Source organism: Gadus chalcogrammus, chromosome 11 (assembly GCF_026213295.1).
Source record: "Gadus chalcogrammus isolate NIFS_2021 chromosome 11, NIFS_Gcha_1.0, whole genome shotgun sequence".
NCBI lineage: Eukaryota > Metazoa > Chordata > Actinopteri > Gadiformes > Gadidae > Gadus > Gadus chalcogrammus.
The window spans coordinates 2198673-2222972 of record NC_079422.1 but is presented as its reverse complement, the minus strand read 5'-3'; the positions used below and the strand labels follow the sequence as shown (position 1 = coordinate 2222972).

At 43.9% G+C, this 24300-nt stretch overlaps 2 protein-coding genes across 2 annotated transcripts; one reads left to right on the top strand and one right to left on the bottom strand.

The window, feature by feature from the left end:
• Positions 1-759: 759 nt before the first annotated feature.
• colq (collagen-like tail subunit (single strand of homotrimer) of asymmetric acetylcholinesterase) lies at positions 760-10110 on the bottom strand. The gene is made up of 17 exons (XM_056602577.1): positions 9410-10110; positions 8766-8869; positions 8419-8532; positions 7503-7547; positions 7297-7323; positions 6151-6222; positions 5933-5995; positions 5819-5845; positions 5652-5696; positions 5479-5514; positions 5305-5385; positions 5097-5193; positions 4362-4489; positions 4027-4146; positions 3782-3908; positions 3573-3675; positions 760-3460 (listed from the first exon to the last, which is right to left on the bottom strand). Exons 1-17 carry the CDS (start codon positions 9501-9503, stop codon positions 3391-3393), a joined length of 1353 nt encoding a protein of 450 aa, XP_056458552.1. The 5' UTR covers positions 9504-10110; the 3' UTR covers positions 760-3390.
• Positions 10111-14464: 4354 nt separating this feature from the next.
• On the top strand, positions 14465-17510 carry LOC130391302 (uncharacterized). Its single transcript, XM_056601362.1, has 5 exons — positions 14465-14638; positions 14832-14970; positions 15388-15491; positions 15638-16512; positions 17044-17510. Exons 2-5 carry the CDS (start codon positions 14923-14925, stop codon positions 17076-17078), a joined length of 1062 nt encoding a protein of 353 aa, XP_056457337.1. The 5' UTR covers positions 14465-14638; positions 14832-14922; the 3' UTR covers positions 17079-17510.
• Positions 17511-24300: the final 6790 nt, after the last annotated feature.

Genomic DNA, 24300 nt, shown 5'->3' with positions numbered 1-24300 from the left:
CGATTCTTGAGTGGGGTTGGCCATCTTCACAATAGTGTTAAGTTACTGTTAACCCAAGAAAAATCGAATATGCCCAGCAAAAACACAAAGTGAAGTTTCTATGTTGTGTTGATTGATGACTGACTTGCACGATCGTTTGAGAATGAGAACGAGGGAGGAGCTGAGTCTGACTGACTCAGCTGAAAACCGTGCATTCCATGATTCGATTCACCGCTACCGGAAACGCGACTGAACGAACGAAAGATTCGAAACAATTCTTCTTGGCGAACTGACCGACGCAAACTGAATCAACGAAAATAATCATGAAATCCATCACGAGGACCCCAGATAATAAGCAAACTATGACGTCATCGCCCCAACCACCAGGTGGGCAACGTTAGATTTTTGTCTGATTTGTTTTTGTTTGATTAGAGTTGTATTATTTTTGTAGCATCCTCCGAGGTGAAACCTGTCTTGGTAAATATAATTACTATCTGTAAATTCAAAAGTATTTTCTGCTCAATCTACAAGGTTTAACAACTGCTGTTGGAGATCGTTTTCGTAGGTGTGGACATGCCGTTAAGTCTGAAAACCGTGTTCTCTTCTGCTCTCTTTAAAATAAGACCTGTTTCTAGATGACTGTTACCTTCAGGTGTTTTTTGCCTATGCTGCTGCTTTGTGCAACCTGCCTGGCCCAAAGCACCCTGCATGCCTGCAGGGTAATAATGCCTGTCATTTGTCCTGACAGCTGACAGCCCTGCCTGCTCCCACACATCTCTCTCCTGAACAACGCTCCACACCATTAAACATGCACAGAAATAACAAGCTGGCAAGGGTTCAAGACGATTGGAGAGGTCAAAGTACACATAAACCATGGACCTTTGGTTTCACAAACAACAATTGAGATTATCAGGATGCCTTGTTGTTAAATGAGTCCAAATAAAATTAAGTGGCGATTTAGTGGGGCACCCAGAGGCACCTCTCTGCACTGATCACATTATTGGATGAATAGAGATCTTCCATGGGCATCTGTGAAGACATATTACCCTGATACAGTTTCCAGATGAAATAAATCCTTATAGTCAGTGGTTTGTGCCTAACATTTTTTCATCTTTCCTGCACTTGCTGCCCTGTCCCCTGACTGCATGACTTGGGCTTTATAGGCGACCGAGTTGAGTATGCATCATTTGTACGGACAATGCATAAAATACACCAGTAAACGACTATCCTCATTTGACTTAATCCAATTAATCTACTTTAATTGACTCAGTGGTCCTGTGAAAGAGGACTACTAAGCTTGGTTTCTTTGCTTCCTCTGCAAGGGACGGCACGTGTACCTGCTGACAAACCCTCCTGGAACACAGCACACAGGCAAATTGTCTTTGACACATTGAATGCATTTATTTTAATTTGTTTTTCAAACTATCCAAGGTTTAAACTCTTTGACAATGAACCAGGAGGAGCCATCAGTGCATACTGGACTTCATTAAGCAATATGTGGTTACATGCATGTTATGTTTCAACATTGTTGTATACACAGTATAGGACAGTAAGAATAACAAATAGAACATTCAACATATCATGTGATGATTGGCATTTTTTCCATTGGCTATGTGTTGACAAACTATATTCCAAACGGAATAACATACAGTCAGAACTTCAGTGTTTCTCCATAATACCACTTGCTTTGCCCTTGGTAGAGCAAGGTTGTATATTTGTAATACACTGATCACGCTGGTAATAATGCAATAATGAATTTTATGCTAACAGTACATCCCAAAAACTATGGTTGGACAATTTTGAACTCTCCAGCATACAAACATGGTAGCAGAAGCATGCACATACAACAAACTTAACTGTAGAATTATACCATTCATTAGCATGTTGTTACATTCACTTTTAGGCCAGAAGCACTTAAAAAACCTAACCCCCCTCAGCAAAGGGTATTCTTGGCCCTACATCTCATATACTTTTGTTTAATTGTAAAAATAAATAGCTTATATCAGCCCCACTACTGACACTGTGGGTTCCCCAGACACAGAACACTAAATGTATTTAAGTTCACCATTGACATGTTTCTTTGTAACACTATAAGACAGACTGAAGAGGTATCAGGGTAGCGTAATATAGAATGTGGATGCAACAGTGGAAGATAATACATCCCCATCAGCAGCTAGAAACTATTCTGGTCTTGCCTGTGCAGAGGGTAAAATTGAGAATGTAACAGTTTCAGGCCTGGACATACAGTATATATATATATATATATATATATATATATATATATATACACACATATATATACATAGTATATGTATTGTTGAAGCAGAGGGAAGGACCTCCTCCATTTACATTAAAGCTTATTTCCCCCTATAACAGTCCAATATGTTCCTCTACTTACATTATCTGCCATTCACAAAGAGTAGCGTGCAGAAGGCCTATTGAACCGACTCATTGAGTCATGTGACCTGATGGTTCCTGAGTAGATCCTGGGTTTGAGAATATGAAGATCAAGTTTACCTTGTGTGCTGCTACCATAACACACTGTAACAACCTGCCCTCTTTGAGGATTCCCAGAGGCCAAGACACATGGCCAACAACTTTGTTGTTGGCCATGCATCCACCTGCCCGCCAGTACACATCATCATAATGACTTAAGTCAATCTATGCCTAAAAAGGGTCACTACACATTTCTAATGAAGGATTTTAAGAGGGCACAGGTATGAAGCGTGTCATGGCAATGTTTTAGCGTCAGTATTAGGTTACATGCCTAGAGGCAGCTGTCGCCGGGGCCATCCAAACCCTAGCCTCATGCAAATTCTGTGCATTGTCATTCATTCTATCAGCAGTAGGATAAACAGTATCCTGGTTTCTCCAAGCCTTCCTAATTTCTTTCTTTTAAACAGTACTAAGTCAGGATTAATGAGCCTCCAACCAGGACCCCGTTGCTACAAGGTTTAATGAAACCTTCCACTTCATTCACCCACTTTACCTTGAGGCTGACTGGTCCAATCAGGTGAGGCTGACTGGTCCAATCCGGTGAAGCTGACTGGTCCATTCAGGTGAGGCTAAGTGGTCCAATCAGGTATGGCGTGTAGAATGCTCTTCAGTCCTCACATGTTAAGACAGTGCAATTATATATATATATATATATATATATATTTTTTTTTTCTTTGTTTATGTATGGGCGAAAGGGTGGACTCTGGTCGAGGTCATTCGAACCCCTGCAATCTATGTGGCATGAGAGCAGCAGTACAGAAGAAGTATATATAGTAGTTTCTTTTCTTTTTTTTTGGCTTCATCTTCTTTTTCAGTCTTTTATTTGCAGTATCCTTGTCCTTTTATTGCATCAATATATTCCTGCTTGGTGTTTGGGAACACAACGACTACATTGCTCTGTGTGGCTTTGACCCTTCATGTGAAGTACTTGCAGTTTGTTGAGTCAATAACACAGTGCAGTCTGCACCTTAGACGGCCATACGACCTGCAAACACAAAGAAACACAATGCATGGTTCAGCATTACAACAACAATACAACACTACATGCTCTTGCATATCTTTGAATGTTTGATTTATTTCTGTTGTAGTACACTCACCCTGGAAGGTATGAATTACATGTCTGGTAGCCAAAGTCTTTTCCATCACACTCCTCAGCCCCCTCATAGCGATAGCCATCCCCACAGAAGGCATGTTTACACTCTGTGTTAAAGTATTGAGAGGTCAACGTTATACCAAAACATTGATAGCATATAGTTTATATATAGCATATATAGCTACTATGGCTCACATAGCAGGGGACACTTACTAACACAGCTGTCTGTGACCACTCTGTTTCCATCGTCACACTCCTCCCCGTTTGGAATCTGTACTATTCCATCGCCACAGTAACCCTCTTCCTCTGGGGCGTTCTCCGTGGACTGGAATGGGGTCAGCTGGGACAAAATACTTTTATTTACTATTTTAAAGACTGAAGAATACAAACAATGACGTGTAGGATAAGAAGATGATATCTTAAATAACCGCACAGAAAGAAAATCCACATCAATGTACCTGAATTGGAATCCAGCCATCCACATCTTTGAAATAGAGAGACCTCTGGTCTTTGCGGAATGCAAAAGCATTGTCAGTTTGAAGACGCTCTAGTTCATCTTGACTGCCAACCACAAATATCTGAAGGGCGAAAGCATGTTGATGGCAAGTCAATAAAATTAATTTGACTTAATCTCCTCAACACCTGACAATATCTCACTTTAAGTTTCTGTAGGCCTTCACTGATGCTTTGGATTAACGGCTCTTAGGATATTGACCATTGGACATACGGTGGGTATGTAGAAATTGAAAACTGGGCATTCATCTAAACAACAACAAGACCATGGCTTTCTCACCGCTGGCACTCTGGCTTGCTGGCCCCTGGCGCTGTCATCAAAAGGTGAGCTCATGAGAGAGTTGCAACTACATCTCCCAGGAGGCCCTGTAGGGCCGCGCTCTCCTTTCGATCCAACCATATAAAGTCCTTATTAAGTAGATAAAGGAAACAGGTTGTGTAGAAGATCCATTGTTTTTTTAATAGAGGAAGGTTAAAAGATGTTTATCGGCTGAAAATAAACCCCACAAGAGCTCAACAGAATAATAACAACCTTGTAAGAATGTGCAGTGTTGTGTTGTCAGATCTCAAGGTGTAGGCGAGTGTTACAGGATCTGGTGAAGCTTTTGTCCCCTCATCAACAGAAATGTTTAATTATACTCTTGTCAATCAAGAAGAGATCAGAATATGCTTGATTTTTGTAAAATACAAGACAATGACACAATGTTTACATAACCGTCAGTACACCACATTTAAAAAAATCTGATATGACTCAAGCCTTCAGTTTCAGACTGGAGATTGTGCTGAATCAAGGCTAAATAAAACCCACTTGTGTTGCACCCTTCACTTGACTAATGTGTGCTTCCTTTTGCTGACATTGAGCGCTACTTGTCGGTTCATACTGGCGGTGGAAAAGCCTCTCGCTCAAGGCAAGGAACATTTTGTACCTAGTCACAAACATAGGCCAAACAAATCATCTTCTGCCTCATCAAACCTAAGAAAAGAGTAAAGGCCCTGGACCCATGTGTTAACAGACCTGTGGCTGGGAGACCAGGGGGGCCGGGCTGGCCAGGGGACCCTTGGGGGCCAGCAGGACCTGAAGGGCCCACCCGCCCAAAGTCACCTTTCACTCCCTGAGGCACCCCAATGGAGAAAACACAACAAAGAGACATATTGAAGAAAATAAACGCTAAAGTTGAGGTGTTACAGAAATCGGTATGATACCAAAACAAAGTTGTCCTTACTTGCTTTCCTCGCTTGCCTGGCCGTCCAGTAGGTCCGCGCTTCCCTGACGTGCCAGGTTCCCCCTTGGGACCCATTTCACCCTGAACACAATGCCACACATTTGATCATATAAAGCTCAATGTTTGAACATGTGATGAGTCAAAGTCAGTGGTTTGTCTGAATGTGCGGCTGACCTTCTGCCCAAGCATCCCTGGGAATCCCATCTTTCCCTGCAGACATAAAACGGAGACGAATACAAGATGAATTACCATGTATAGGAGCATTCTCAATGGTTTATTTTTAGGCTATTAGTATTCTGATACAATGCTATCAGATCTATCTAGATTTGGAATTATATTGTTCTCACCTTATCGCCTTTGCTGCCACTCTCCCCGCGATCACCCCGAGAACCCTTATGGAATAGATTGCAATGTTATTGATACAAATATATATTGTAGATTAAACAAAATACTTTTTTAATCTTTATCTGATACCATCTCATAACGTCCTGTTGGTTTGTGCTGCCTCACTTACCTTTTCTCCTTTATATCCTGGTAAACCCTAAAACCAACATAAAACATAATAATGTGAACCATTGTTATAATAAGGCTGTTACTATTTAGTAAGGAAATAACCAAGGTCACACACTTTGGGCCCCATCGGTCCTCTTGCTCCAGATAAACCCATCAGTCCAGTGTCTCCTTTCTCACCCTGACAAATGGAAAAACAGCAGCAATTGAAAAACACTTTCATTCCTGAAATAATCCAGTAATCCACAAGAACACTTATAAAAGGGCTATATCCGTTCTAAACCTAGATCATATTGGATACCAATCAAAATGTCTGCATAAAAAGGACTTACTCACTTTGGGCCCATGTGGGCCGGGCCATCCAACGGGTCCAGGCCGCCCCGGAAGGCCTGGCGGACCGGTCCGGCCCTGAGGGCACACAGGTTACATGACACACGCTAACACTACACTATTTTTACATTTCTCTAGATAGTTTTTCGTTCATTAACTAGAAAAACTAAACTATTAAATTTAATTTTAAAAGAGAAATAAAACCGACTATATTTATTTATTTGCGCTGGGCAGCTGTTGGTTACTTACAATTATACTATATCTGCTTCGGCTAAAGACAAGGTTTCCATATTATCACAGAATGGTAGTAAGATCTTTAAGAATCTATGATACCAAACATAAATCATTTTCTTAAAGGGAATTCAGCTCTTGAGAAGATTCAGAAATTCTAAATCCTCACGAACCTATGTGGTAACCACAACCAAAACATTTCTAATTTAGTCTTTCTTCAATCACAAAACAAGAAGATTGTGGTGGAAAGACCAACAGCTATTGGATATAATAAAGGGCTACCTCCTTATTATACACATCAGACCTGATTCCAGAAGCATGTGTGGAGACAGAGTGAATTTAACAAGCCCTGTCACTCAGCTCTTTAATTAAATGATGGTCTGTATTTAGAACAAGAGCTGGTGCTTGTGGGAAATTAGATGATTTACGAGGCTAAGCACTAAGCTAGATTGCACTGCAGTGCTACCCAGCATGCTCAGCCAGCCCACCAGTCACCAAGCCTCTCCCCACGGACCTCTTCAATGAACAACAAATGACTGATCACAGCCCTGCTTCTCCTCGGACGTTAACTAGGCCAAGAGGCTCTAGTAAAGATGGCTGGATCTCGAGATACTCTCCCTGATAATGAAAACCAAAAGGGCCATCTGTTTCAGTGGAAAGTTATAGGGCTTTTTGGTCTTGTTTTCAGGTCTACTTGTTATTTTGGAGGCAGAGGAAGTTCCGACCATCCTAATGACTGTCAAGGTCTGTGTGTACAATACACAGTATGTGCTGTCAAGGTTGGTTTGTCTTTTAAAATGTCCTAATGCGCATAAGGCCTTCATGCGCACATGAATCAGACACGCCTAGAAGCAGGGGCTCATCTAAGAGCAAATCCACTTAAGTAAGGGAAGATGGAAAGTGATGAATGGGCGATCTCACCTTTTGTCCAGGTCTGCCAAGCTCTCCCTGGAAGATTGGAGGTTGGAGAAGAAAGAGAGGCAGTAGTTATGCAAATTCAAGTACATCGTTTTCCGACAATTTGGACAATGCTTTATTGCTCAATGCGATTTAATCTTCATACCGTTTATATTATTCGTAATAATTTGTGGAAGACACAGGAGGATAACACTCTCTTTCTGACTTACCATCTCTCCTTTGGATCCTCCTATTCCAGGTAGACCAGACGGCCCCTGATGGTGTAATACAGTAGAATGTGTATACATTGTAGAGCAATGCTGCATTAGAATTGGTTTATTTGGCACCAAATCCCCAGACAGAAGATTCATTGCCTTTCCCCTGATGCCTGTTCCTTTTATGCACTTTCAATTAGCAGAGAGCTGAGTTGACTGTATTGATTTTAAAGTGCTTTGCATGAGTCCAGGCCACAGTTGTGTTCAGGTATACTGACGCCCTCGTCCCAATGGTATCAAGATCAGAGAACGAAGCCGAACACGGCTAACACATCTTAACACATCTTAACCGCGTCGTTATGCATCGACAACGCTTGCTTGTCAATGGCTAAAATACCCATTATTCTTGAATTTGTATTTGGCTTTCAATGCTATTTACGTGACCTGGTATGTGCTTCAGACAAACAAAGTCTTCTGACGGTTTCACAGAATGTGGTGTGGATCAACGGCTGGCCGTGGAAAAAGGCTATTTGTGTCTCACCAAATGCAGAGCGTTAAGGGGTGGCTGTGTTCAGGGGCCTGGAGGAACCCCTGATCTCTGGACTCACATCTCAACAGAGGAACCCAGATCTCTGTACTCACATCTCAACAGCACAGAGGAACCCTGATCTCTGTACTCACATCTCAACAGAACAGAGGAACCCTGATCTCTGTACTCACATCTAAACAGGGGAACCCTGATCTCTGTACTCACATCAAAACAGGGGAACCCTGAACTCTATACTCACATATCAACAGAACAGTGGAACCCTGATCTCTGTACTCACATCTCAAACAGAGAAAGATCCAGAACTCATTGTAGGGATGAATTCCCTCAGGAAAATGAGCTTGTTAATAAATAATTATTAAGAACCAATAGGAGAGTTCTTACCTGGGGCCCTGGGGGGCCAGCAGAGCCCGGCGGCCCCAGGACACAGGGGCGTCCCTCCTCCTCCTCTTTGTCTATCTTCCCTCTGTCTCCGTCACCAGATGAGGCGCCTCTCTCCTGGAATAAAGATTAACACTTCATAGTGTATTGTGGAAGAATCATCTTATCAATGTCTGTGTAACACTAAAAGAGATAGTTAAATTATATTTTTTATCATCCATACCCTCAATATGACCTAAGGATCAAGTTAGGGGGGGGGGAAACGAGAGAGGTGGGCAGCTTGGCTTGTACCCAAGGACATATCCACAATCAGATTTCCCACAAGGGCAAGTCACATGACCGCCACTCACATGAGCGTGGCGTCTCCAGAGAGACGGGGGCGGGGGAAAGAGGGGCGGTGGGGGGGGACTCATCAGACAGCATGGGGTGAAGCTCCTCTCGGACGACCGGAGACCTGGACAGTGCATAGTACACACAAACACAACGCAAATGTGTTCAGCTAATGCATATGAATTTGTCTATTTGGCTATCATGGTTCACGGTTACGGCATATACCTACACTGCTTTTTCTATAAATTATGCCTCGAGCAAACAAGCAGGTAGATGACTACTCCTTACACTCAAATACCAATGTTAGACTATAGGGAGGATTAAGGAAGTATGTAAATGTATAAAGTAACAGGTGCAAACTATCAGATAAACAGCAGGGTGGTGTCTCTACTGCTGCTGGAGGAACTGTAGACGGCGCGGTTATTTATAGAGGCATGACCAGCGATTTATGGAGCAACAAGAAAATGAAAACACACCCAAGGACAGTCCTCAATAAAATAAACAAATGATAAATGATCGAATCTTGCAGGAATGCATGCATCAATAAACACACACCACACACACATACATAAACATGGATAAAGAGGACAGAGAAGCAGACACACACATATTTGCATGCATGTTGCATTTGTATGAAACAGGCGCGTTTAAAAAGCAGCCTTACCTTCTGGAAGTGCAAGAAGGTCCAAAAATGAGGACCGAGCCAGGACATAACAAAACCAGAGTGGAAGATACAATCCGAGGGTTAGGAAAACCATGCTGCTCAAAAAGAATGGTGTCGCACTTTGTTTATTTAGCCTATCTATTCTAGCCACAGCAAAGGACTTCACTCTCAGGAGACTCTCTTGCTGGCCGCTGTTTCTCCCTCCCTCTTCTCTCTACCGCCTATAGGAAGGGGTCTGCAAGCCAATGCCTATTACATTTTCCCTCTGCATCAGTGTCCTCTAAAATTACGCTTGTCAGCCTGCCAGCTGCTCTGAGTGCCAATATGGGATCATTACTACTGCATAGGGGCAGAGGGGAGTTGAGGGGGGAGGGGGGGCGCTGCTGGTCTCACGTCGGGCCAGTGGTCCGGCTTCACTCGTTTCTTTATACACATGCAGCATGGAATTTGAATAAATGGCTGGACAGAATTAACACAAAACTTCAAAAACGTAATTTAAGACCACATATCGTGCATAGTGATTAATTATTGTCATAATGTTTAATATTAGTATGATAATCTTTTTCCTGAAACTGCCAATCAGCTCCAAGATATCTAAGGCCCCGGCCACACAAAGCCGAAGCAGGCGAAACAGTTCCGGTTTCGATCTATCCGGTTTCGGATTTTCTCCGTAAAGAGAGTCAAATGAAACCGGTAGATCTGTAGAAACGCTGTAGTGCACATGCCAGGGCCCAGTTTCCCGAAAGCATCGTTAGCCTAAGTGGATCTTGAAGTGCGTCGTACGAGCATCGTACGACGCACTTCAGGGCAAGAAGGGGCAAGAAGGACCTTATTGGCCGACAGACCTGTCTGTTTGCTGCATGGATATATAAGGTTTTCCGTCTGCTTCTTGTGGCGCATTCGGGCCCGCGTCATCAAGGCGCGTCCTCAACTAGATGGTTTGTTTTGATTCCATGACAGTTTTCACACCGCTTCCCGAAAGCATCGTTGGTAACGAACGTTGTGAAAACGCTCGTAGCTAACGAGTGCTCCAGGGTACTCGTAGGACGCTAAGAGCATCATTAGCCTACTATAGACTGAACTCATTATTGCATGCGGGTGTCTTCATTCATAAAAAATGTAAACATTCTGGAGTATGCAATAATACAAATTATTATAAAGAGGTCAGAGACTCCGCGCACAGCCCCGCCTTCCCCAGTGAACCAAGAAACCCCGCGCCGTGACGAACGGGGGATTTGACCCCCTCAGTTTAACACAGGAAACTTGAGATAAGAAGGTGAAATCGCCAGGCGTGCCAAGCTGCGACCGAACCGGCTCGGCAGTGTAGAAGGACCTATAGCCAGGATTCGAGTTAGGTGGGAGCCAGTTAATGTTGGCTCGTTCGTTCGCGAACTGGTTCGAATGACCGAGTCTTTAGGACGTACGAACTGAACGGGTTCGTCTTTCTCGTTCGTTCGGTCGTCTCGTTCCTCATTCGATTCACCGGAAAATCGACTGAGCGAACGAACAAGTTTCCGGTAGCACTAACTCCACTGAGTCTGACTGACTCAACTGAGAACCGTGCAATGGCGTGCATTCCATGATGCGATTCACCGTTACCGGAAACTAGGCTGAATCGCGAACGACTCCTGCATGTTCAGTCGAGTTGAATCGATTCACCGGAAACTCGACTGAACTGGGAGGAGTCGTTCACGAATGGTATGTTCGTTCAGCCTGGTTTCCGGTAGCGGTAAATCGCATAATGGAATGGACCCCATTGCACGGTTCTCAGCTGAGTCAGTCAGACTCAGTGGAGTTAGTGCTACCGGAAACTCGACTGAACGAACGAACAAACAAACGATTCGCGAACGACTCCTCGTGGCGAACTGAATAACGCGAACTGGGTCACGGAAACGAATCATTGAATCCACTACTAGAGCCAGTGGGAGCTGAGCTCCCGTAGAGAGAGGTCTGACTGGCTCCCATAAAAGCAGTAAACTCAATTATTCTACTTCATTTAAGAATGCTCGATTCTGATTGGCTGGGAGGGGTGCATTAATCCGGCATATTGCCCGCTGTCTTGTCGGTTCTACTTGATGCTGACTGAGCACAGTAGATCAATACGTCGCTTGTATCGTCTTTATCGTATGTGTTTTATCGTAATTTTGTTATAGCCTACATTTATTGCAAATAAAAAATATTTGGAATAAGGGGTGCATGTTTGATCGATCGTCATTAAAGCGGACTTGATACGAATGTTAACTACATTATTAAACTAGTGATCAGATGCAGCGTTGTGTGGTTGCTATAGAAACGAGTTACCTACAGCTGAGCTAACGTTATTCACCGTAGTTCTAAAGGGAACTACTTTTCGAGGGAGATTAACTTAAACAGAGTATACATTTAATAAGCATGCAATACGAATAAGGAAAAGGCTATTTATTAAAGTATTTGAATTGTTTTATTATGTTGGCCGGCGAGAAGTAGAATAAACGGAATAATCACCTCAAGGCAGGGCAATAAACAGTTTGATATGCCCGGCTCGTGGAAGGATTTCGTCTCGGACGGTAAGCCGTAACTGTTTATTGCCCTGCCTCTCGGTGATTATTCCTTACAAATGTACGTCCTATATCCCCCCCCCCCCCCCCCCCCCCCCCACTGTGTCAACAACTTTAAAGGGACTTTCACCTTTGTTGCATTTTTACACTTTTTTTGGATAAGGTTAAATTGGTATTAATAAGGTAATAACACTCTAATATGCAAGACAGACCCACCAGGAGTAAAAACAAACAATTATTTTACTCTCATAATATTTAGTGAAAACTTCAACCAATAAAATTCTTCGGACCGAAGGACCTTATTGGCCGACAGACCTGTCTGTTTGCTGCATGGATACATAAGGTTTTCCGTCTGCTTCTTGTGGCGCATTCGGGCCCGCGTCATCAAGGCGCGTCCTCAACTAGATGGTTTGTTTTGATTCCACGTCAGACAGTAGCGAGTAGCGACCGTAGCGACTGACGATGGCAGACCAAAGTGGTCTACGGCGTACTGAAACTGCACCACGACTCATCTCAGACTCAGACTCACAGAGTTACCCTCCTCTGGAGCCTCAGGAAGACCTCCAGACTGTTGGCCACCAACTGCACCATTCAGTCCGATTAGGGGACTCATCTCGGACTCGGACTCACAGAGTTACCCTCCTCTGGAGCCTCAGGAAGACCTCCAGACTGTTGGCCACCAACTGCACCATTCAGTCCGATTAGGGGACTCATCTCGGACTCAGACTCACAGAGTTACCCTCCTCTGGAGCCTCAGGAAGACCTCCAGACTGTTGGCCACCAACTGCACCATTCAGTCCGACAAGGGGACCCGATTCGGCCTCAGAAGCCAAGTGGTCCCGCTCCCCTGGATGATTCTCAGGACCTCCAGACCGTTGGCAACCAACCGCACCACTCAGTCCGATTGGGGGACCCGTTTCGGACTCAGACGCGACGTTGTCCCGCTACTCTGGAGCTCCAGGAAGACCTCCAGACCGTTGGCACCCAACCGCACCACTCAGTCCGATTACGGGACCCATTTCAGACTCAGACGCGACGTTGTCCCGCTACTCTGGAGCTCCAGGAAGACCTCCAGACCGTTGGCACCCAACCGCACCACTCAGTCCGATTACGGGACCCATTTCGGACTCAGACGCGGCGTTGTCCCGCTACTCTGGAGCTCCAGGAAGACATCCAGACCGTTGGCAACCAACCGCTACACTCAGTCTGATTACGGGACCCATTTCGGACTCAGACGCGACGTTGTCCCGCTACTCTGGAGCTCCAGGAAGACCTCCAGACCGTTGGCAACCAACCGCCACACTCAGTCCGATTACGGGACCCATTTCGGACTCAGACGCGACGTTCTCCCGCTAATCTGGAGCTCCAGGAAGACCTCCAGACCGTTGGCAAACAACCGCACCATTCAGTCCGATTAGGGGACCCATTTCGGCCTCAGACGCTACGTTGTCCCGCTACTCTGTTTGTAATGCTACACCTTTCTTATACTCAGTGGGACCACTGTCCTTCAACATGGGGCCTTAAAACGGTATCACACGAAGCCCATAAAATTACAGTGAGCCACCTGCCAAATTTCTTGTTTACTAGACCCCTGGTAGATATTATGACCCCTGGGAGTCTAAACACAACCCATGGGATTCTAAACACAACCCATGGGAGTCTAAACACAACCCATGGTAGTCTAGAACTTTTGTACGCATTGGAGGAAGGCGGGATGATTTGAATGTGCTGTAATTCTCAAATGCAACAAAGGTGAGAGTCCCTTTAAGAGAACCCCACAGAGATGGAATCATAACTCGAACCCTGCCTATAGCCTACTTCATCCTGACCCACAATATGGGCAGGATCATGGTTTCTCAACGGGGGCGGTACCGCCCCCTGGGGGGCGTTCGCACAACCTATCACATGGAACAAAAATGGAATCACATGGAACGTGATTCCATTTTTGCAGGGGGATTAAATTATTATTTTTTTGGGAGAAAGAATTGGCTACCTGAAGTAAATAGCCTATTTTCATTTATTGGTTTCTAACCCCTCTACCGTCTCAGCTACTTTTTTACTCTCTATGCGCAGTGGAACATTGATAATACAGGGGACTCTCTAAATCGACGCCACTTCGACCTGGGCGGGACTTACCGGGACTTTACGTCCTACGTCACTCGCTATGGGTCACTCGCTGGGAGTGCATGTGTGCGCGTAGCCGTTTGTCTCAGGGATCTGTGCACGAACGGTTGTGTCGAACGCGATGGGGGGTGTGTGACATTCCTACAGTCTGTGATGATAGGCTATATTTCTACAAATGACTTACTATTACTAGCGATTAACATGACGAAACAACACAAACTAAGCTAGCATTATATTTCTACAAATGACTTACTATTACTAGCGATTAACATGACGAAACAACACGAACTAAGCTAACATTAGACTATAAAGCAAACACTTTTGGCGGGTAAAGGGTTAACTGACTTCAAAAAGTCAACACTGTCAATGGTGTTGTCCAGATCATTAGATTAACATTAATCTTTACTCTTTTTCTCGAACATCTTATAGATCCACCCTGGGTACCGTCGTATTTTTAAATAATAAATACAAGCAATGGATACATTTCTGGATTTGTCCAGACTCAAAAAGAATTGGAGAGTCTGCTGGAGGTCCACTCAAGGGCCACACTGACATCGTTTGTCAAATGGTAGGTGTAAGACCAGAGTGTGATGTATGAAGGAAAAGGCATTTGATGGATGGTTTGTGTTGTGTTTATGTTTTTTTTAATTCCATTAACATTGAGAAGAACAAATAAGCAAATATTCATTCTAATAAATAATAATGTAGCCTGATGAAGTTTGGGTAATTATAAAAGACCCTTTCATATTATCCTACTATAGGTCTGAACACATAAAAGATGGCACCAAAGAGAGGCATCTATGGCAGGTGGACGATTTCAATGAAGACACCCCTCTATGTGTAAAGAAAAGAATGGTCCTTGCTTGTCAGCATGGCAAAGCTCGACAGAAAAAAGAAAAGGTACATTGGTAAACAGTATAGTAAACAAACCCTCCTGTCTGGACCCTCAAATCAGAGAAACTTTGGTCTGTGGGTCCTGTAGACTTATAATTGAACACCCCTGATCTAAAGTAACACACACTCACACACCCCTGTTACTTTAGATCAGCGGTGTTCAATTAGAAGTCTACAGGGTCCACCGACCAAAGTTTCTCTGATTCGAGGGTCCAGACAGGCACAGGTCAACTGTTCAAATTACATGAAAAACAGAATTACATAACATTTTGTGGATTTAATAATTTTTTGCTGCAATGTCTTCAGTTTTAATGGATGTCTAATAGGTGCAGGCCTATGCAAAATCTACACCTGACTTGTCTTGCACTTGTACAACTTGAAAACCGACATTGTATTGAAAATCTCATTATTTATCTTGTCTAGGAGAAACGTTCAGCAGAGCATGTATACACAAAAAAACTTTTTCATGTCCAAAATGGGAAGAAGTTGGACTGCCCAGCTAAACTTTTCATTCGGCATGTGCTGAGGTAAGCTTTTTTCAACCGCTCTGTCTCCTTTGCAGGAGAAATCCAGTGTGAATCGATCAATAGTGAAAGTGATCTGATTGATCAATATTGTCAATCAGACCATGGGGTAGATTAATTTTTGCTTGCTTGTTTGTTTTGCTTTTTAGATATGACTCATTCAGTGTGAGAGGGGATGCCACAAAATCCCATAAAGAAGACACTATGAGAAATCTTAAGATAGCACTTCAAAACTCAGAAAACCCACCAACCTCTACATTCATTCATCTAAAAATTCCTCTATTGGAAGTTCACAATAATACAATTGGAGCAGGATCCTGTTTTTCAAGACCAATCCATCCAAAACTAAAAAATCAAATTCAGGTGATGGTCGGACAAGGGATAACTAATATAGCTTTCGTGAAGAGAGCCTTGAAGCAGTATGTGCTAAATGACTTGTGTGGAGAGGATCTCCAGCGGCCGCACAACAACGATGAAGCATATTTTCCATCGAACACAACTATCCAGAATCACATTCACATGGCATTAGTGGCTGGTCGTTACTCTGCGCTGGATCAGGAGAATCTTGCAAAGAAAGTGGCAGAATGGAAGGTTGAAGATGAGGGCAATCGTTTCTTCTTTAGAAAATGCACAAATGGAGGAGATGAAGATCTAGAGCATCAGTTTCTTTTCATACATCAGCACCACAAACAAATACGGCTCCTGCAGCGATATGGGGAAATGGTTCTTTTGGATGCTACATACAAAACCTCAAAATATTCCATGCCACTGTTTTTTTTGGTTGTTCGAACCAATGTTGGCTACAAACCTGTAGCAGAGTTTGTATGTGAGAGTGAAACTACAAAGTCCATTGCAGAAGCACTGGACATCTTGAAGACATGGAATCCTCAGTGGACTCCAAAGTACTTCATGACAGATTACAGTGAGCAAGAGATCCAGGCCCTCGCCCAAGTGTTCCCCACTGCAGTAACACACCTATGTGCATTCCACAGAGAGCAGGCCTGGCTCCGCTGGACTAAAGATGGTGAGATCTAGTATGGTGCAGATTGTATTGGAATCTTGTGTGTTTTTTGCAACGGAAACAGTGAATACTGCCTGTATGACCAAATTATTATGATTGTAGGAAAAAACAAGCTTGCCGACAGGGAGCAGAGAGACCTGTTGACACTTCTACGCAGTATTGCTTGGGCCAGGACAGAGGAGAGCTGTTTGTTAGCATTAGGGACATTGAGGGACAGTTACCTATATAAAGACAATCAACAAGTGATGACGTATGTTGAGCAGAGATGGCTTGCCATCAAAGAGGTTAGACATTGTCATTGATTAAATGTGTGTGGGGGGGGGGGGGGGGGGTCTAGCTTAATTGCTGTAAGTGTGGTGTGTGTTTGTGTATGTGTTGTGTAATGTGTTAGGATGTGTGTATATGTTTTGAATAGTGGATGTGTGTAGTGACAGTATAGTCTGTATGTGAATATTAGATATAATTGTTATGTATGTAATTATTTGATATAATTGTTGTCATCACTGTTTGTTTTTTTTGTTTGTTTTTTTCCAGAAATGGTGCAGAGCCTATGCGCCAGAGGCATTTAATGTGTCAGTCACCACCAACAATGGAGTTGAAACCATGAATAAAAATCTGAAGGCATTCTACCTGAAAATCTCCGGTACTGGGACTCTCTCTTCTCTAATGGGAACAGTTGTTCGAGAATTTATTCCTGACAAAATGAAAGGCTACGAGCGGCTGAATTACAATCAATCCACAAGCCACAAGAGCTACAATGAGGATGTACCAGAGCACCTCAAAAACCGACCAAGAGATGTGGTCCTCCACTGCTTGAGAAGCATCAGTTCTGCTTCCCATTTCACTGCTCAAGATGTTGTGGATAAATGTGATGGTACATGCCTAGTCAGAAGTGAGCAATCTCCCCTCTTTTACTCCGTCAACCTTAGAGGGCCGTTGTGTGAGTGTGGTGCATTTCAAGATTCTTACCTACCATGCAAGCACATGATTGCCATTTTTAATTTCACCAACTACTCATGGGATTTTCTCCCTTCAACGTACACAATGTCGCCATATCTTACCCTCGATACCTTCGAGGATGGAGGAGGAGAGAGGATGCTGGATGGAGGAGAGAGGATGCTGGATGGAGGAGGAGGAGAGAGGATGCTAGATGGAGGAGGGGAGAGGATGCTGGATGGAGGAGGGGAGAGGATGCTAGATGGAGGAGGAGGGGAGAGGATGCTAGATGGAGGAGGAGGAGAGAGGATCCTGGATGGAGGAGGAGGAGAGAGGATGCTAGATGGAGGAGGAGGAGAAAGAATCCTGGATGGAGGAGGAGGAGAGAGGATGCTAGATGGAGGAGGAGGAGAGAGGATCCTGGATGGAGGAGGAGGAGAGAGGATGCTAGATGGAGGAGGAGGAGAAAGAATCCTGGATGGAGGAGGAGGAGAGAGGATGCTAGATGGAGGAGGAGGAGAAAGAATCCTGGATGGAGGAGGAGGAGAGAGGATGCTAGATGGAGGAGGAGGAGAGAGGATCCTGGATGGAGGAGGAGGAGAGAGGATGCTAGATGGAGGAGGGGAGAGGATGCTAGATGGAGGAGGAGGAGAGAGGATCCTGGATGGAGGAGGAGGAGAGAGGATGCTAGATGGAGGAGGGGAGAGGATGCTGGATGGAGGAGGGGAGAGGATCCTGGATGGAGGAGGGGAGAGGATGCTAGATGGAGGAGGAGGAGAGAGGATCCTGGATGGAGGAGGAGGAGAGAGGATGCTAGATGGAGGAGGAGAGAGGATGCTAGATGGAGGAGGGGAGAGGATGCTGGATGGAGGAGGGGAGAGGATGCTAGATGGAGGAGGAGGGGAGAGGATGCTAGATGGAGGAGGAGGAGAGAGGATCCTCGATGGAGGAGGAGGAGAGAGGATCCTGGATGGAGGAGGGGAGAGGATCCTGGATGGAGGAGGGGAGAGGATGCTAGATGGAGGAGGGGAGAGGATGCTAGATGGAGGAGGAGGAGAGAGGATGCTGGATGGAGGAGGGGAGAGGATGCTGGATGGAGGAGGAGGAGAGAGGATCCTCGATGGAGGAGGAGGGGAGAGGATCCTGGATGGAGGAGGGGAGAGGATGCTGGATGGAGGAGGAGGAGAGAGGATGCTAGATGGAGGAGGAGGAGAGAGGATCCTGGATGGAGGAGGGGAGAGGATGCTGGATGGAGGAGGAGGGGAGAGGATCCTGGATGGAGGAGGGGAGAGGATGCTGGATGGTGGATGCAGAGGAGAAATCATGGTAGACAGATTAAGGATCAAATCGGCACAGGTTGCAATGAGAGAAAAACTGAAGAAGTTAACGGATGACTCGTATTTGTGTGATGATTTGGAGACTTTACAACAAATGACTGTAGCTCTGGAAAATATGACACAAACAATTGAACAACTGTGCAAGAGAGAGAATGGACTGATTCTTAATAAATTGGATGACATTGTTATGCATAAAAAACATGATCTTAGGGCACTGCCAGTTCGAAAGCACAAATCAAAACTGTCCAGAAAACGAAAATGGACCCAAGGTACAGTATGTTATGTTTTTGCTTATAATAATTGCTTATAATATTTGTTAAAATGCAAACATGTCAAAACGGCAATGACTCTGTTCTCCACCATACCTGCCCCCTGCATGCTTAATACTTGCCTTCCACTCCAGGGTTCCTTCTGCTCATTATAATTTACTGTCCTCTTTTACATGTTTTATTTGTACAGCTCCCTTGTCGCCCCTAATCGAACATTGCGAGGAGGAGACACTGGGCCACAGCTCTTCTGCTGTCCTGCACGGAGCTCGGCAAAAAAATCCCTAGCTAACCCTAAGTATTTATATTAAACCATTTTGCAACAGGCAACTGTGTGTTGGTGTGTCTTATTGCTTCCCACGTCTGCGTCTGCATCTTTCCCACTCCTGGCTAATAGTTTCAGCTTTTGTACTGTATATCAGAAATGATCACCCTGTACCACACTGCTGACTTGTTGATGATTTGTGAGCACTCACGCATTTCTCTAGGTATCTTAAGTTTCCTACTGGAGTCATCAAAACTTTGGACTTTGTGTTATTGTAAGAAATATTGTGTTGCAAAAACTAGAAATTGTAAAGACAGTGATGTGTGTAAATTGTGCGAGTATCCGTCACTCGCGATGTGTGTGCAGTCCAAAATGAAAGAAAAAACCTTGCATCACTTGGGAATCGAACCCCCAATCAGCAGTCTTTAAACGTTGGTCGTTGGTAACTGTAAACAAAGAGATCGCATTTTTTTTAACTGCTAACTAACAAACGGATTTATGCGTTCACTGAACAAAGATTATGGAAATAAAAGACCACTTTTCCATCAGAAAAATCATCAGAACCGTTATTACCAACCCATAGACGCTATCATCAGAACCGTTATTACCAACCCATAGACGCTAAAAGCGAAAACCTTTCTCACATGCACACCCATCGCGAGTGACGGCTATGGCACACAAAGAGATCGCATTTTTTTTAACTGCTAACTAACAAACGGATTCATGGGTTCACTGAACAAAGATTATGGAACTAAAAGACCACTTTTCCGTCAGAAAAATCATCAGAACCGTTATTACCAACCCATAGACGCTATCATCAAGCGAAAACCTTTCTCACATGAACACCCATCGCGAGTGACGGCTATGCGCACACATGCACACCCATAGCGAGTGACGTAGGACGTAAAGTCCCGGTAAGTCCCGCCCAGGTCGAAGTGGCGTCGATTTAGAGAGTCCCGATAATACAGCGCGGTATCGTCATGATCTCTATAGTAACGCTCATAAACATAACCCAAGTTCGCGGGTTAACAGTTCAATAACCAACACAACAAAATCAAACATGGCCGATAGCAAGAAAAACATATCAAATTTTGTTTCATAGCCCATTTTCCTCCATCCTCTTCTTCAGTTCCAGCTGCTCTGAGCGTAGTCTCCACGAAAAGGCCGTTGCATTTCAAATACAAATTATATAGGCCATATTAGGCCTCTGCATGCGGTCTGTTTTCGTGGAGTCTGCGTTGCCCGGGCTGCGGTGCCCGTGGTTCCCGGGCCATTCATTCATTCGTTCACGGTAAATGGCGGGAGTGGTCGCGGGTGTCCAAGGTTAAGGTGCCCGGGGGCCGGGCCGCAGGGTGCCGCGGCACGACGGGAGTCGTGGTGGCCGGGAGTCGCGGGAGTGCCCGCACTGAATGAATGTTCAATCCAACCTTTTCTTCCTCAACTCATTTTTTGCACCAAAACCGACTCAGAAGGCATTCATTGCTATAAGTGACCAACGCAAAATCAATGAAAAACGATGCACTGACAACTTTAAGCAATATAAGAGTGTGAGTGTGAGTGGGCTTGTTAGTTTATTTGTATTTTTTTTATTGGGGGGAGGGGCGCTAGAGGATCAGGGTAAGGTCAGGGGGCCGTTTGCTCAATAAAGGTTGAGAACCACTAGATCAGGGGTCTTCAATTAAATTTGAACACGGTCCAGTTACTAAAAATTGTAAGAAAAGGTCCTTCCAAGAAAGGTCCGAACCTACCACGTCCTAATAGCCTTCTTTTGTCAAATACAATCAACATGGCATATTACCTTATAATTTCAGATGTATTTATTTTCAATTTCCAAGTAGCTTACTTTTAACCATGAAAAACTAGTAAGACAAAGTAACGCATATTAACATGTGTAACATTTCAAGTAAACAAAACAGGTACATTAGGCCTGCAATTCAAACAAACATAAAAAGTGCATAAGACCTACATGTGAAGTAAGCAGAACAGGAACAGTAGGCCGACACTTCAAATAAACACAAAGTGCATTAGGCCTACATTTCAAGTAAGCAAAACAGGTACACCAGACCTACATTTCAAATAAAACAAAAAGAGCATTAGGCCTTCACTTCAAGTAAGCAAAACAGTGTCTCAAGTGGTGTTAGACCCAACAGGTCCTCACAGATCTCATTCTTGTCTTGATGAAACAATCGCACATAAACCAAAAGCTGGGCATTATCCGTTACATCTGAAGACTCATCAATGGCTAAGGATGGGGCACTCTGAACAGCCGCATGAAGCTGTGACAGTGCGTCATCTGATAACATTTCGGATTTTCTAGTTGTCGTTGCAGCTCACATTGGGATTTGCTTTATTTTTTCACACAATTAATCCCTTTGTTTACCTGATATTATAATGTGATTTCCTGCCCAATGCAAGTTATGGCTCAGATTCACATCTCATGCACACACACACACACACACACACACACACACACACACACACACACACACACACACACACACACACACACACACACACACACACACACACACACACACACACACACACTAACAAGCCCACTCACACTCACACTCTTATATTGCTTAAAGTTGTCAGTGCATCGTTTTTCATTGATTTTGCGTTGGTCACTTATTTGAAGAGAGACAACAGCCTGCCCGACACCATGGACACCGTGCCTTCCCCAATCGCTGATGCTGGCTTGACGAGGAACGGCCACCCCCCTCCTCTGCATTACAGACCAAAGACCTTGAAGAGAGACAACAGCCTGCCCGACACCATGGACACCGTGCCCTCCCCCATCGCTGATGCTGGCTTGGCGAGGAACGGCCACCCCCCTCCTCATCTCTCCCATAGCCACAACAACTCCAGCTCCACTGTCTCCTCCCTTTGCGATTTTCCAGCTGAATTTAAGAAACAGGAATATGTAGGCATCAAACTTGCATCTGTGTCAATGATAGCATCGCCAGGTCATTCCCATTCCCACAGGCTGATAACACCAAAGCGGAGGGCGCCCCAGCCCCCCGCCCCCTATACTGATAGTAGTCCTGAGTATTACTGAGACAAAAAAGGGTTCAGCCGTAGACAAAGTATAAAGGACGTTTCGCATAATCTGCTGAACCCAAGGTTGCCTATGTCAAAACATGGCAACTTTTGCATTCCTGCTATAACCACTAAGAGAGTAAACAAAGGGAAACGTAGACACACTGCTAACCTCACAAATCTCTTACATATTTCCTCCAAACCAAAAACAACCTTAAAGCCTATCAACAACACCATCAAGATGGGTCTACTTAATGTTAGGTCTCTTAATAACAAATCATTTTTAGTTAATGATTTTATTACCACCTCTAAACTGGATTTTATGTTTTTAACTGAAACATGGCTGGAACAAAATAACAGTGCAACCGTTCTGATAGAGACAGCTCCTCCCAACTATAACTTTTTTGATGCATGTAGATCTGGAAAAAGAGGTGGAGGGGTTGCTGTTATATTTAAAAATGATTTTCAGGGGAAACAGATGTTATTTGGTGATTTTCCATCATTCGAATACCTTTGTGCTGTATTGAAATGCTCCCCCAGAGTTCTCCTATTAATTATTTACAGGCCACCCACATACTCTGCAAATTTTTTCGATGAATTCACAGAATTATTGTCTAGCATCTCCACAGACTTTGACTGTCTAGTTATAACTGGTGACTTCAATTTTCATACTGATGATTTGAATGACAAGTGTGCAAAAAAACTTTTTAGCATTTTGGACACATTTGAACTGTCCCAACATGTGAAAGAGACTACTCATTGTAAGGGCCACACTCTAGACCTGGTTATCACAAAGGGCCTCAATGTTTCTGATCTCTCTGTGACTGATCCTTCCTTGTCTGACCACTTTTGTGTTTTCTTTAATATATCGTTTATTCCCGACATAGACAAAATCAAATACTGTCAAAAAACGGTATATCAATGAAGAATCGTATGTACTTTTTAGAAAGGCCATCTCCTTACTACCGCCTCTCAACCCATGTTCTGCTGATGATCTTGTAGAAAACTTTAATTTGAAAATTTTGAAAATCATGGATGTCATTGCACCTTATAAGGTTAAAACGATTTCTGGAAAGCAAAAGGCACCCTGGAGAAAAGCTGCCTCTGTAACAGCACAGAAAAAAGAATGCAGAAAGGTTGAACGCATCTGGCGTAAAACAAAACTTCAAATTCACCATGATATCTACAAAGAGAGCCTCCGTGCCTACAATTCTGACTTAAAAAGTGCTAGAGAAACATTTTTCTCCAATATCATTAAATCCAATAATAATAATGCAAAAACCCTATTTGCAACTGTTGACAGACTGACCAACCCCCCAACACAAATTCCACCTGATCTCCATTCCACGCAGAAATGCAATGAGTTTGCAGCTTTTTATACTGATAAAATTGAAGGCATCAGACGCGCCATCAATATCTCCACTTCAAACAAAAATGTTGGACTACCACCCTGTTCAGGCAAAAGTAACGTGGCAGGGATGGCATGCTTTAATGTTATTGACTCTAAAACTCTTGTGGAAACTGTTACACAACTAAAGCCATCCACCTGTTGCCTTGATTCTTTACCTACCAACCTCTTTAAGAATGTTTTTGACTGCCTAGCAATAGACATATTGCAGATAGTTAACAACTCTCTCCAGTCAGGCAACTTCCCAAAAGCCCTGAAAACTGCAGTTATTAAACCCCTTTTAAAAAAGCGGAGCCTAGATACCTCTATTATTAACAACTACAGACCAATATCAAATCTGCCCTTCATAAGTAAAATCATTGAGAAAGTTGTCCTCCAGCAACTTAATCACTTCCTGGCATCAACTGGTTGTTATGACACCTTCCAATCAGGATTTCGACCCCTGCACAGCACTGAGACCGCCCTCATTAAAGTTGTAAACGACATCCGTCTTAACACAGACTCTGGCAAAACCTCAATACTAATGCTACTAGACCTCAG

Excerpts from the sequence above, each read along its gene's own strand:
- LOC130391302 (XM_056601362.1), top strand. The coding sequence starts at position 14,923 with ATGGTCCTTGCTTGTCAGCATGGCAAAGCTCGACAGAAAAAAGAAAAG. Across the intron at positions 14,971-15,387 it reads CTCGACAGAAAAAAGAAAAG|GAGAAACGTTCAGCAGAGCA; the intron begins GTACATTGGTAA and ends TATCTTGTCTAG. Across the intron at positions 16,513-17,043 it reads GCTCCGCTGGACTAAAGATG|AAATGGTGCAGAGCCTATGC; the intron begins GTGAGATCTAGT and ends GTTTTTTTCCAG.
- colq (XM_056602577.1), bottom strand. The coding sequence starts at position 9,503 with ATGGTTTTCCTAACCCTCGGATTGTATCTTCCACTCTGGTTTTGTTAT. Across the intron at positions 5,846-5,932 it reads GAGGACCGATGGGGCCCAAA|GGTTTACCAGGATATAAAGG; the intron begins GTGTGTGACCTT and ends TGTTGGTTTTAG. Across the intron at positions 4,490-5,096 it reads CCCTGGTCTCCCAGCCACAG|GACTTTATATGGTTGGATCG; the intron begins GTCTGTTAACAC and ends CTACTTAATAAG.